The 15,569-nt window shown below is 40.9% G+C and overlaps 1 protein-coding gene across 2 annotated transcripts in view; it reads right to left on the bottom strand.

The window, feature by feature from the left end:
* Nucleotides 1-15,569, bottom strand: part of adgrv1 (adhesion G protein-coupled receptor V1) — a 114,823-nt gene that overhangs the window by 25,582 nt on the left and 73,672 nt on the right. Inside the window, exons 89-90 of one of the 2 annotated variants that reach the window (XM_044198044.1) lie at nt 5,399-5,515; nt 1,233-1,411 (exon numbers count right to left, since the gene is read on the bottom strand). In XM_044198044.1, coding sequence (XP_044053979.1) covers nt 1,233-1,411; nt 5,399-5,515 — 296 coding nt within the window. The remainder of the gene's footprint in view (nt 1-1,232; nt 1,412-5,398; nt 5,516-15,569) is intronic. The other variant, XM_044198045.1, reaches the window with a different exon arrangement.

Genomic DNA, 15,569 nt, shown 5'->3' with positions numbered 1-15,569 from the left:
ATGAATGAAAACCTTGACAAAAAATATAAAATCATGACAAAAACAGGGAGAAAAATGTTATGTGATTTAATAGTGCCACTCCCTATTGTATGCTCATCTTACCATACTTCTTCATTACTGTAGCTATCTAGTCCAACATGGATCTAGCAACAACTTATATATATATGTTGACACACATACATACCATTACAATACAAATACAATATATATGACACAAAAATGCTCACTGACGCAAGGTCTGACCTTGACACCTGTTTGTACGCAGGCAGGGTGAAACTGAGACAGCTTGAGCTGTGAGAGAACAAGACGGCTACCTGTTTACACTCATGAGGAAAGAGAGGAAATTCAAAGGCTGCCTCATTCCCTCAAAGAGGAAGGTACGCTTCCAGGGAAACTGAATACTCCTCTGTGTCCTTGAATCTCTCATGTATACGCTTACTGTCTCACATACACCCACCCACAGGAAACACGCTTACACACTCGATCCCAAGGATAACAGCCACACCTAAGACCACTGGCTAATTTTAGATGTGACTTAATCAGTATTTGACTTCCCCATCACGCACCCTTGATCACACACGAAAGAATGCCACTCAAGCACATATGTTGCGATGTAAATAGTTTATTTTGGCAATTACTACACACACACACACACGCACACACACACACACACATATACACACATATACACACTCACTTCAACATAGACACACCTGACTAGGGGCCATTGTGCATTGTCATTTTTTCAAAGTGACCTCATCTGTTGTGTCCTAGGATTCAGGTGCTCTATACATAGATGGCAAGAGGTTATTTTTAGCTCTCACATACACACACACACACACACACACACACACATGCACAAAGAGCCACACAGTATTTGAATTATTTAAGGTTTCTCCATTCCTCTGAACCCTGCTGTGTGAAGCCTCCACCTCTAAGGTAAATAAGGTAAAGAAGTGCCTATATGGGGAGACACATTCAGTCATTCAGTTGATTGGGCAAGCTACCTCCTCACATGATGTCATTGGCTCAGGTGTTTTCTTCTCTAGCCTGCAGTGGAATTTACCTACACCTAAAAAGAAACTGAAGTCACCACGACTGACTCAGACTGGTTTAAAAAACACACTCATGAGTCCCCTTATGAAAACAGATTACGTTAGAGTGTGTATTCCTTTAATCAGTTCTAAAGACCACTTGTGTATGTACATATGTGTTTTGCACTGTCCACTCACACATCTCCTTGCACCAGTCCGTATACAGTGTGTATGGTCCATCCGAAGCCGCCAAGCAAGACGATGACCAGGACAATGATGACCAGAGCAGGAAGTCCCCAGCCCAACAGGAAATAGAGCAGATATCGACGCTCTGTGTGCTCGTCATTCATCACCAGCACTTGCCAGAAGTTCACCGCCTGAGGACACAGTTTGGGAAAACAACTTGTGTACAGGACTGTGAACAGAAAAACAGCTATGTGCCAACACAAGCAACACCTTCATGGATTGTTATATTTCTCTTATTTTGGATTTTTTTCATCTTTCTTTGCTTGTGAGGACATTTGGTCTTCATAGTGAGTGAAGTGCTTAAACACACACATACAACCACACTTTTATCACACCCACAATATCTATGTTTGCTTTGTAATTTAGCAGGCTGTCATAGTCTAATCCATCTGATACACTAAGCCCTGCATTGTTACATAAGCAGCTTCAACACAGGCACAATGTCTTATCCCTGTGTGAAGACATCAGCAGACAATCATATATCTTTGAGACTGTTTTAAACCGCTGCACTGGTGAAGAGCAAAGTGCAAAGGTTCAAGCTCAGAGGCAAAACGAAGTAGCACTCCATTTTCCAATCCAACTTGCAGGCTGGGCTTACAAATTGATTACCATTACTCCACCTAGCCTCATTAACCTCATTAAGACCAAACTTTTAGCCTATAAAGATTTAACTTTAATTTAAACAGGAGAAAGAGATTTAGGCATTATCAGCAATGCAATTAAAGTTCCTTCTTCTGTTCAGAGTAGTAGACATTTATACAACAGCTCAACAACGACAATGAATAACAGCTGATGATGTTTGTGACTGTCTATCTGCCTGTGAACACTTATGCAGGACATTTTCACAGAGGGCTCTGTGATGCAACCAATGACAGGAGGTTAAGGGATGCTGACTTCCCCTTTAGATAACCTCTGTCTCCCCCCATAACCAAAACCACATTATATAACCACTGACATACATTGTTGCACAAACACACAACACAATAATAATCACAAACACACACAGACACACGTATGCAGCACAAAAAAACTGCACTCCACTTGTGTAACAGCTTGACTGCACGGTACTGAGACAATAGCTCGATGTTGGTTTAGAATCAAGAACCTTTCCTTGGCTGTGAGCAGGCTGGAGCCGTTGAGGTACAGTAAAGGGATTACCGGTAACTTTGTGCTGAGCTGTTGCCTCTGCAGTGGCTGTGCAGTCTAAGAATAAAGCAATGTGTTACCAGGCTAAATGACTGGGATACATATCAATATGCTTGCAGATTAGTTGGCTTGATGATTGGTTATGTTTTTGTCTTATTGATGTGCTAATTGTTTAAAGGGTTGGTTCAACCAAATAACGAAAAAAATTGATTTTCTTACATCTAGTGGTATCTAGCCATGCAAATCATTTTGGTTTTATTTGTTCAGGTTCTGAGGTATGTGAGATTTCTGTTGTCACCCCAATCCAATGGGAGTGAATACAATTTATAACAACCATTAACCATTAACAGTATTGAAAAATAACAACATTGGCACCCTGGCTGGCTGTTTGTCTGGCTAACTAGTACAATGAAACAGGGTAGAAATGCACTTTAGGCCAGTGCTAATGCTTTAGCATGTCTTTACTAGTAGAGAGTAGAGTAGAGAGTACTAGAAGAGCTGTACAGTATTGTTATGTAATATTATATAGTTTCTCAATGAGCTGAGGTTGCCTCTGCAGTCAAGAAAAGGCTGGTCTGGATAATGATTTAATTATTGGCAGTTTTTTTGGCATTATGTCAGCGCATATTCTCCTGAACAACTGTTGGATGTAGACATCCTCACATACACACACGCACCCACACACACTGCAGTTATTGATTTCAAGTCTTATTCATGGTCTGAGATGGGTTACTGGCGCCCACTAATATCAGCCACTTAGCTGAAAGCAGCTACCTGATAGGGGGGAAAATGAGCAGTGAGACATCACTGGGGTCGATACTGAGACATCAGTGAGGACAGACGGATTGTAGTGCCACACATCAATGAAAGCCAGAGTGGCAGCAATATTTTCATTGTCAGCTACTATTGTTGCTGACAATAACAAAATGACTAGGGACGTTTTTTGGCAGGGGTGTCAAAGAACAAGGGCAATTTAAGAAAAAGTAAATCTCTGTGAGTGAGTGAGCGACTAAAAAACCAAAAATCTTAAGTGTTTTTTTTTTTTCAAAGCTACATCTTCCCTCGTATTTGAACTTCTTCTTGGTCAATCTTAGTTTATGTTTCCTCCACTAGATCATATCAGCTCTACTACCATACTAATTACTACCATGAGTGTCTGAACCCGCTTTTCAAAACATCTCACTTTTATCTCACTGCCAATTCTCTTCATCCAAATTCTAACATTTTGTAATCCACATGAAAGCCTTTGGCCTGAGCTTTTATCCCTTAAGATATCTCAGATGTCATCTGGTAAACATTCTGATATGAAAAAAAGTGCATACATTCAGCACTGCTTGGTCCCAGTATAACCCTATCGTCGTCACTCCCTATTAGCTTATTCAAAGGGCTAATCTCATAATACTCCATCAATAATAACGTATGTGCCAGGAGAGATTATATACACTACAGCCAAACCTTTTTTGTCTGACGTACCCCCAAAGCCCTATCAGATGGGCCTAAGTACCCATTTATCATAATCATTTAAGATGGGATGGCTTTATGGTATTGTTCAATGGTATTTTTTAGTAGTTTTGGCCAAGTTTGCATTTGTTCTACTGACATTTGGAGTCACAGAAACTGGTTGTTTCAACCATTTACAGTATCTTTACTTTTAGTTTTTTGTTGTCTTTTTAACTAGTCTTTATGCAGTCTTGATCAACGTACAATAGACTCAATTTGGGAGAAAAATGAGGCATGTCTTGTGCAGACTACCATAGTCCCTGGGGCAGCGTTCCTCTCTAGAGGAGCTGATGAAGTACTCGGGCCCATGTTCACCACATTCCTGTGCAGCATGTAACAAGTCATCTATAGTCTCTCTGAAGGATTCAAATTGGCATTGGTGAGATTTACACTGGCAAACATCTTTTTTTTTGGCTTTGTGTGTGGCATACATCTGATGTATTTTTTCTTTTTATCATTGTATAAAAATGAACAGATAAAATAAGTGTAGTATTTTGGTGTTTAACCAGTAATGGAGTATAAATCAACAGTGTAAATCAAGCCTTAATATCTTCTTCATGTGAGCATGTTAAGCTGCAAGTTAGGGCTTTGCCTGCCAGGCTTTGTTCTTGGCAGTTCTGTCAAAAAAAAAAAAGAGAGCAGATGGTCAAGAAGGAGGGGGTTAGTTGCTGCTGGGGAGAGGTGTTACTAAGTGGTACCAGTCTAGGGTCAAAGATCATGTCATGCAGCTTTCTGGTACCTTTATCTCACCCCCTAATCAAAACTGCCTAAGCCCACGTGGTGGAGGAATGAAGTTTCACTAGGTATTACGTAAAAAAATACATGCTTCACGTAAGGTACAGAAGAAAGAATGGGAACCCATTTTCCTTACGCCAAGTCATAAGGAAAATGAGCAGGAGAAGGAAAGGAGATTTTACTTACAGGTGCCCTTCAATAAGAAATAATCATATTTGATGTGAAAAAAAACGAAACTGCAGTGAAGAGTTGTGAACAATGAAAACAATGATGGGATTTTTAAGTATACAGTATAATAATATATTAGGACATTTCATCTGCTCTATATCTTTGACAAACAGACTGACTTTATTGACCCTCTTGAGTTACAGCTCAATACTTGGTGCCATTGTGTGATTGAAGGCTTAGTGAATAGACATCATTGTTGAGGCTTGCAGACTGTACAGACACAGTTTTACACTGTGATGAGGCATGGCGAAACAGCCTCCACCTCATCTCTTTATCCAGGTAAAAGAACAGAAATAGATCAAATATCTCTGTTTATATTAGGAAAAGAACGTGTCATAGGTGATTGAGCTGCATGTACACTGCTGGTGGCCCTGCCTATGTAGAAATCTGATGTATATAATAATGTTTATGTCCAAATATGAAGGTTTAATGCTATAATGATTTTACGTTTTTTTTTGTTGCTATGTAGAGTCAAGTATGTCTAGTGTTGCTTGTTAACCTACTGTTACCTGTATGAGCATCCAAAAGAACTGACTGAGGTGGAAATAGTGAGAGAAGAGCGCCAGAGCAGCACAGCTGTCCTCTGAAAACATTCGGCCATGGAAAGCTGACACCAGGAAACAGATCTGTAGAGAAAAAGACACATTTAGAATCGGTTACCATTGTCTGTAAATGAGCCTTTCATACTCCATAATGTGCTATTTTTAGAGAGCACGGTAATTACATACTGACACACAGGTGCAGTTCTCCTTGCAGTGTCAGCAGGTCAAATTGCGCATGAGGCGATTTATTGCTTGTTTCATAGTCTATACATTTTTAAAGGAGACAGCGGGATTCAGATAGCCCCCCTCCCAAAGAGACGCATCCTATCCTGCAGACCTGTTACATCACCATGCAGCAAGCTATGCAGGCGGAAGCAACATTTAAAAAATCAACAACATAAACAACACTGACAAATATGATCCTTTTGTATCATATCACACACACCAAGATTTGCACAAATGTGTGGGTGTAACACTTCTCCAAATAATGGAATAAAGGCCATTGCAGAATCACTGCAGAAACAGCTTGTGGTAAGTGTGTGTGTGAGAGAGAGAGAGAGAGAGAGAGAGAGAGAGAGAGAGAGAGAGAGAGAGAGAGAGAGAGATAGCAGGAGAGAAAGGGAGAGAGAGTTTTGTAGGTGGGAACGCATCAGGGCCAAAATTCAATTTGTAACATTGGAGGCAGGACTGTGTGGAAAACCCATGAGGGCAGCAGAAAATCTTGCTGCTCTGCTGTCCATCAGAGAGCTTCATTAACCTCTGGCACTGACAGAGTGTGGTGCCAATGCAGCCGGGCGATTGTTACATAACCTGCAGTCTGTCAGCCCTCTACGAGTGCCATGGACCAGAAAGAGGGTGAGAGAGAGTAGGAGACGAGGGATGTGGGGAGAACGATAACTTGGTGTCAAATATTACTTATATTCATGACACTCAGCAGTCAGGGACATACAGTAGCAGACACTGCTTCAGGTAAGAAGGAAGGTTTCTGCTTAACACTGACTATATTTTGTTGTGATTCTTAAGCAGCGTCTTAACAACTCTGAGTCTCTTTATCCTACCTATACAGTAATTATCACCTCAACAGTCATTTGATTTGACTTAACAAAGCCAAGCAAATGGTTCTGAAGGCAGACCAGATGAGCTCTTTATATCTCCAAAACAAGCATACAAAACATGTATACTGTTGGTACCACCCTATGGTTTTGGCTAATTTCCTTAGCAAGGCAGTCTCTATAGTAACCAGGTAAATAGGCATAGTGAGCTGTGACATGACCTGCTTTCCACACTCAAGAACACACAGCTTATATTTGTTTGACTTGTTTTGTGTTGAGGGTACTCCTAATAAAGAAGGATATTAAGTGACACCATAAATCTTGCCTGTTTGAGTGGGGTGATGTCAACGTAGTCACTCGTCGAATGTCTTTTCTCTACAGGCTTTTCTGTCTTTTTCTGTTTTTTTCCTCTGTTCTATTTTCTTACATTTTGCAAACCCATTAGGAAAACCCTAAATAACCATTCCTGGGTTTTCCAGCTCTTACTAACCCTGCCTGCATCCTCCTGTTGAGTAAGGGGAAAAGTCAGGGCCCTTAAAAAAAGAATCATGAGTCAGTTTCCCATCCATGCTCCAAGCCCTGCATGGTGTGAGTGGGAGGGATGGCACAGGAAGGCAACTCGTGCCTGAACTGCCTGGAATCGTGCCTGAGTGGAGAAGCTGTTCAGGTAGCTTATGGGAACAAAGATTATGCGGCGGGGTTGTGTGTTTTTGGCAGAGAGTTAGCCTCATTTGGCCAAAGGCATAGTATGACACACCATCCATCCTCTCAAAAGCAAAACAATGGGGGAACTACCCAGCGAGAAATGCTAAATAAACTGCAGGACGCTAGACACATAATCACAAGCGAACATGCAGTACAGACACGCATGTATGTTTAACACAAAAGGCTCTAATTTTGTGAAATCAAGCGTAGGGCACAGTCAAGAATGGGCCATGCACAAAAGAGGTGGCAGCGCACTTTAGGTATTTTTGTGGCTGTGTGCACCAAGGGCACACATGGAATTGGAGTGGGATGGATAGAGCCACATGTTTTTTCAGGGCTTTGACTGTTCTTAAGGTTTTATGCTTTACTTTTACTCCTCTGTGTTTTAAAATTTCCATCTGTTCCTTTTACTTATTTATTTGTGTATGGGATAGTATTGTTATGCTGGTTACCATGTTATTTTATTTTATCTATGTTATTTTATTGTACAGCATTTTGGCCAACTAGTTGTTTTTAAATGTGCTTTATAAATAAATTTGATTTGATTTGATTAACTAATAAATGATCAGCGGGGGTGTTAGGGGCTAGTAACAATCACTGCCAATCACTTTGGCCTGATTATTTGGGTTGATTTAAATGAGATTTGGCTGTATCTACAGCACATGGAACAAAATTGTCAATACTGAAAAACTAGTCTTAACATAGCATAGCTTTGAGCAATGCACCGTATCCTTTTCGTGACAAACCCTAATAGCCACAGGGATAACTATTGAACCACTGTGTTGAAACGATGACATAACAGGTAGAGAGAAATGGCCTTGTAGGGAAAGGAGGGCAAAGGGCTTAAAAGAGAGCGTGTGTGCAGTGGTGTGAATAGACTCTAACAGGTGGCTGCCCCCCAGATGTGCATGTGTGTGTTTGTGTCCTCCATGGAGCTGGGCTAGGAACTACATGGCTCAGCTCCTTGATTGAAACCAGGTAAGCAGGTATGGTGAACCAGTCCGGGTGAGTCAACAGGTAACAGGGTGTGTTCCACAAATATTTTATTTGATTAGAGCTAGTCTGATCACCATCTGCCTCTTCAAAAGGCCCTAAAATAAGTATAGACAGGTACACACACACTAGCACACTCTAGAACTTGACCGGACTTTTTATTGCTTTTGTGCCTATTACATAACACTCTGTTGTCACCGCTCACTAAGGTCTGGCTAACATATCACCAAGTTATCTAAACCACTAAGGTCTTACAGTGTTCCTATATGGCTTATTTTCTTTTATATGACATTAGAGTAGAGGCTGGTAGATAGACATATAGACACACATACACAGACACTGTGCGGTGAATGTCAAAGCTCAAATCAAACCGAGCCATCATGTTTTCTGTCAATAGACATGTTAAGACTGCTGTTGCCATTAGCTGGGGTAGTGTGTCGTGAAGGCTAGTTTAATCTCTCTAGAAACACTTAGACTGTCATGGGAGACAATTTACATGAGAGGCATACCTCTGGAACGTTTATTATTTTACATGGTGTGTACCAAGGCATTTAAATGCCATTTTGCCATTTAAATGCTCATGTTAATCTAGCTGTACTAGGCTATGACGCCTAGTAGTTTTAATAAGTGATGTAAGTTAGGGGTTAGAAACTCCACAGAAGCTTTCAAAGAATCATCTAACATTTCCGCTGCAGTAAAAGCGGTGTGGCGGTTGTTTCTGAGGAATCAATATCAGTGCCAAATACAGCCCTAGACAAGATTTTTGAGAAATAAATAATCCAAAACTTCCTGTAATCTGAGCCTGGCATAAACTGAAACCTGTTAATGAAACTACACCAGTGACGACACTCTCTATTCTGAAAATAGAGTGAGAAATAGGGTGTGGCAGAGATAAGGGAGTTATCCACCCTCCCTAGAGCTAATTACACTTAGGACAAACAAACTGAATGTCTAACACTAGGACTGCTAAATGTCACAAAACACACAGCACTAACTAGAGTAAAACAGAAGAGGGGTAGGTGGGATGTGGGCAAAGGGGAGTCAATCAGGTTTTATGACAGAGCAGACTCATTCTTCGCGCAGTTGTCAATGGTTGTACACATTATCAGTACTGACATGCTAACTCCATGAACTAATTAACTGAGATGGAACAATTAGGTAACCGCCTCTGATTATATAGTCACCTGTTAGAATGGAGAGGCGTCCTTGGACAAATCAAACCCATCCACTTATCCAATTGTTCTTTGATAGTTGCTACACCTGTTGTTTGAGCTTTATTGAAGAGACAACACAAGAGACTGGTATGATTCAAGCCAGTGAGATAAATAAGTGTTAAGGTCAGGCTCTGTAGTTTTGAAAGACATCAAGACATCTAAAGTCAGCAGCAAACTATGTTACAGGGCTGGGATTGATATGGATATGGTCTTTGTAGAGGCCTATTAGCTGAGATTAAGTAAGTAGGTATGGAAGTCACGGTTACAACTGTGGCCATTGTTCAGTCCACTGTGAAAATAACACAGGTACATGTCAGCACTGTAGTAATGTTGACTTGCCACAGGGATAGGTTAGTAGGTTGGGGAGGTGACAGGTGCGGAAGTGGAGTTTATCAGAGCCCTATCTACTGCTCTGTCCTTTGTCCCCGGACCTCCTTCTCTTTTGTGTAAGTCACCAGGAGTCGACCTGTCTAGACCCTCGGGCTATGGCCTTATTAAATGCAGAGACTGGGAGGTGCTGCAGGACTCTAAAAAATCATGTCAGTGTATTGTGTGTTATGTGAGTGGTGAGGAACTACCAAAGCTCCCAAACATTATGCCTGAATGCAACTAATGCTATCTCACTCACATGTGATTTTGTCCACAACAACCAGGAAATTACCAGAGAGCAAATGAGACAGAGAAAGTAAGACATACTGTATATAATAAGGGAGATAGGGAGATATTACTGTAATAGACAGACAGGCCACAAAAAGGCATTTCAGTATACATATAAAAACAAAGCAGCTCTTCTTCTACAGAATGTTTTTTGGGCTTAAGGCCCATGACCTTAAGCCTGAATTATTGGTCCTTCTCCTAGGCCAAGTGTCCAATTGGAGAGATCCTCTTTGTTTTGTAGTCCCCAAGCACCCAGGAGACTGTCAGTTCATGGTTGTTGTTGTTTTTGTTCCAGATCTACTGCTGCCTTGGGAATGATTCTACTAATCTTTAGACAAAATTTAACCTCACTTTGATATGATGAGCAGGTCTGAAAGAAACTAAATGTTTGTTTTCCAACCTTAGCTCAGCAGCAGTAAATGATAAAGAAGCTGACAGCAAACGCCAATGGCCTCATCAAGAGAACTGAGACATGTAAGAAGCATTAGCAAAAAATAAATCAACATCATTCCAAACAACACCATACAGTAAAAACCAGAATAAAGCTAGCTACATAAAATAGCTACACAACTGTTTACATATAAGGCCTAATAAAGGGGATCAGAGCAATGCTGCAAAAATGATCTGCACACAGGAAACATAATATTTTGGTGCAGCTACTCATCCTCCCAGTGAGTTTTGCTGCTGATCGATAGCCCTGTGTGCTGAAGCTAAGGTAGCTAAGTGTACCAGTGTGGCTAAAAATAGCATCTGCCTGATGCATTACATCACTGAGGGAATGGGGCCTTAGCTGTCTGCCTGCTAGACTATCCATCTAGACTCGTGTCCAAAACAATTAACCTCGACCTCTCCCCTCCTGAAGTTACCCTTATCCCATCCTTTTTCTCTACCCCCAACTCCCTCTTCATCCTCTGTTCCACCCTTCATCTCACCCCTCCCCCCCTCCCCCCTCATCCTCCTTCTCCCTTCTCCTTCACCTCCCCCTTCTCTCTAACAGCTACCGGTCTGATCTAGCTGGTTCCAGCCTCAGCCTGCACCCTGGGTGTTTCCTCTTATGCCTTTGTTCAGAAAGAAATAAAGCAAAAGAAAGGGAGAAAGAGAAATATGAGATTATCATGCCACAATTATGACAATTATTTCAGTTCAATGTCATTTTTTCTTGCCTTACACTAATAAGTATGTGCAAGCATCATCAGTCTCCTCACGTGCCACAGCCTTTCAGTTAATCAGTTCATTCGTGTGTGTTGTTTATGTGTTGAAGCACACGGGACAGCCAGTTGCAAGAAGTGGGTCACATGGGGATGGCTGATAGCTGGGTTAGTGGGCCAGTGTGTGTCGAGAAGGAGGAGTGATTTAACATTTGCTGACGAGACATGTAAGGTTGTTAATAACAGACGAGTCCAGTGTGAGCTGCTGCATCGCAGTTGAGATGGAAAATGATTAAATCTTACTGGTGTGAAGTGTAATGTCATTTTGAGGTAAACACTCAAGCCTTTCACTTTAACTGAGCCACTGTTACTATATTTTTGACATTTTGAGCCTCACTGGACACTTCGCTAAGATACTGTTCATGCGTGCTAATGAGCAGCTTTCTCAGGTGTTTTTTGAATAGCATGTTCAGTTGCTTAATGTCAGGGTGTAGAAGTAAAGTTCACAGGTGTTTTGGGTTGAACCTCAGGCTGAGGCTTACTTGCTGAGCCAGCTGTTGGCAAATAAACACCCACTCCCCTCTAGTCTGTTTCACATTCAAACAACCACAACACTGCATCTACATTTACTTACGTGAGCACATACTGCGATACAGTAATAGAGTGTCTATGTGCTTCTGTAAAGCAGGAAGGGACAATATCAGGAGCCTGTACCAGGTATTCTGGAAGTGACTGATATATTCCCGGAATAAACGATAAACTGGGAATCTGCAGATTTCGGAGTTTTGATGTGACACAGCAGTAGGGGACTGTTGGCACTTAGAAGAGTATGAGGCAGTTAAAACAAGCTCAAACATTGTCAACAAGTTTACAGTGTCATTAGTGTCATTGTTTTAAGTCGAGGGAATGTGCTAATAAGGAAAAGCTAATAAGTGGAAGCCAATAAGTGATAAAACATTTTGTACAATACTTAGTGCCCTGTACTACTGTATGTGTATTTCTGTTGTATTACAAAAAAAAGAAGTCAAATCAGAGCATATTTTCAAAAGTATCTTAAATTGTGATGGTTTTAATTAGTATTTTCTCAGTGTTTTCAGTGTTGTGTGCAGACTAAATCTAATGGTACATCATACTCAATTCCTATTTAGTGAGAGCACATGTAGATTAAAAACTACTTCCAATGACATTTTTGCTGTTGCTGCATCTCCTACCAATGCTCATGATAAACTCATACAGAGACCAGCAACACCACCCACATGAAGGACATTCAGCTACAGTCCAGCAGGCCTCCTCTCTTTTCTCCAATTCACACATCAGTCAAAGAGTGTCTGCTGCTGGAAACCTGCGGCTGCTTTCGATCACAACATGGCTACTTTCAAGAAGCCTCTTGAATTTCCTTCCTCAACATCTGGTGTGAACCAGTCTGGAGACCAGACAGAGAATGCTTTGGGCTGCAAGGCACGAGACACACAAACACGGGTTCATGTGCACACACACACCTATAAAAACACAGCTGCTCAAGGTCAGCTCCCTAAACACACACACTCAATGGGTCTACTTTGCTCTGCCACAAACCTCTGTGTGTGCGCGCGTATGTGCTATAGTGCATACATGATATGGGTGTACACCAACCCACAAATAGACTTCTACGTTGCCATGGTTTGACCATTAAACACAGTTGCTTTATGCTATTCTGGGTCAATAGATGAAATGACACTCAGCAAAAAATCATGAAAACACGACCACTGTTCAGTTAAATTCACAAATGTTGCTGTGAAAGGAGTTTCTTTGTTTCATGGCTTCCAAGGCATTTCAGTCTCAATAAGATGCACAATACTTAAAGGATTTTTATTCCCTCAATAGCACAGGCCCTCTTTCCGTGTTCATGTGTGATCGGTTTAGAATCAAAGGAAGAGAGAGTAAAGTGGGGCTTTGGTCTAAACGATATGTAACATGTCTTTCTAGCATATGCATGTTGTGAGTTACATTACAGACTTAAGCTTCACATGTTTGCAAGAATTGTCTAATTTAGACTTAATCAGAGCCACACCTGTACTATCACGCGATGTTTAATGTCTCAATTGGCCCCCTTCAAATACCATACCCAACCTAAACTAAATTAGCACAATGCTTGGAAGACTTTGGCTCAATCCTACAGTTGTAATTTAACTGAAAACTGTTGTGCAATTTTGTATCAAACTACTTCTTGATTGGCCATCTGTACATCTCTACAGTTGAATTCATTCAAAGAACAAGAGATGTAGGATTTGACTCGAACCATTTCCTTCTGGATATCAGAACAGCAATTTCTTAGTGTGCTCCAAATAGGTTTAGTCATAAAAAGGAGAGCTCAGGGGAGTCATTGATCAGGTACTTCATTCACATCTGCCGTTGAACTTGGCTCTGGCTGTGGAGCTACACTGACCCCTACAGGTCAAAGTGACCATGAGCTGAAGGCTGGGGCTGTGTTTATGATGCTACATGTTTCTGTATGAGTGCTTGTGTGTGTATAGGGTGGAGTGGGTTAAATGAGTGGGTATGCCCACATACGGCTATCTGTGTATGCTTATGTCTGTTTGTGCATTTATTAATGTGAGCATATGCATGTGTTTCATAACTATGGCATTGTGGAGCTGGCTCTGTTTCTTGACAATATTGTGAACAACATGTGTGTGCAATTATGTGTGTAGGAGCATATTCACATGAATGTGCTGGAATATATGTATGTATGTGCTTATCTGTGTATGTTTGCCTTGTGTTTAATGTTTTTGTCTCTAAGATATGTTTGTGAGCTAATGCACTCACAATCTGCAGCGTGCCCGCTGTTGTCATCATCTTAAACTCCAATTATTAAATTATACTATTATATAAGACTGAGATTCAATATTCAAGCAAAGCCAAACAACTGACAAAGTAGACTGATTACAGTTTGCTGAAAAACCAAGAACAAAAGACCTTATTATAGATAGTTAGATTTGAATACCATTCACCATTTCCTTCCTCCATTCAACGTTTCCTGATTCTTTGAGGAAGTTATGCTACTCTCATTTTCTATTTCAGGCCATTAAGCTGGCATCATAGAGCCTACTCAATTTCTCTTTCTCTCTTTCTAATGTAGTTTTCAAGGCATGAGAAAACCTCAAATAGCTTTAAAGGCTTTTCAACAGAATATTCACAAATAATGACTTCATGTCAATAATAAATACGAACTGTTACAATATGGGTAAAAACAGACAGCATTAATGTGAATATGCTGTTTCACAAACAACTGGGAAACATCTTGTTCAACCTAACCTAGAAAACCAGTGCAGACATCAAGCTAGAATGGCAACACCACTGACCTCAACAGTTTCAGGGTAAACCATGTTTTCGCTTCTCTCAACCTCCAAGGTTCACTCCACTCTGCACATAAAGGTCTGCCAAGAAAAGCTGTCAAACTCCAAAAATAGAGCAAGATACAGGGGACTCTGACAACTGTATGCTCCCACTTTGTTTATCACTCTGTGTCAGAAGCCTGTTTGATAAAGTCCTTGATGACAAACTGAATGATTCCACAGAATCAGGTAAAAGGTGCCTGCTGCAGCATGGAGAGTTTAGGAAGTATAGCACTAAGCAGACCAACAATCAGTATTGTTACATTTTAAACAGATTTCTTTGTGACAGTACATTTACTACACCTTGGCCAACATGAAAAAATAGGATTACAGGGATGCCAGCAACTGATAAATGATACAAGCCCTTGCCACCAGTGTTTTTACACCCAGATCTATCTGTTGATTGCATTTATCTACTGAAGCAGGTAGTGAATGGGAAGTCGGTGTGTTTGAAAAATTAATCTGATATAAAAGTAACTTACTACATATTGCAGCTGAATATCCATGTTTATGTGAATCTGTGTTTATGGCCTTAACACAGGGACTTGTTTTACTGTCTAAAGGTGTGTATAACTGAAATATCCCATCACCCCAGAAATAACTGCTCTAGGCATTTTCTCATGGATGTATGCTGCCTCATGTCTGACAGCTACCAGACAAGACAGGAGCTCAATATAGTGCTCTGATGAAGGAGAATGGCTACTGTGGCCTCCTGTTTACTGTGCTTTTTCTGGAAATAGAGGAAAGTTCATGGAAGTGTTTCTAGGGTCACCAGCTGTTAGGACAACACACATGTGGCAAAAATGAGAGTGTAACTTCCAGAGTCCAGTAAGGGCAGTCTGCCGCTGCACAATGGATGGTTAGAAAACCAGTACCATTAATCCAATTTATATTGCACTTGTAGATATTAGCAAATCAATTGTCATAGGGGCAAACAGGTGACCACGGACACACAAACATAACTGCATGCAACCTATGCCAAAGCATAGTAAATG

Source organism: Siniperca chuatsi, linkage group LG5, assembly GCF_020085105.1.
Source record: "Siniperca chuatsi isolate FFG_IHB_CAS linkage group LG5, ASM2008510v1, whole genome shotgun sequence".
NCBI classification, from domain to species: Eukaryota; Metazoa; Chordata; class Actinopteri; order Centrarchiformes; family Sinipercidae; genus Siniperca; species Siniperca chuatsi.
The sequence above is the reverse complement of the archived record's forward strand: the minus strand, read 5'-3'. Positions and strand labels throughout refer to the sequence as shown.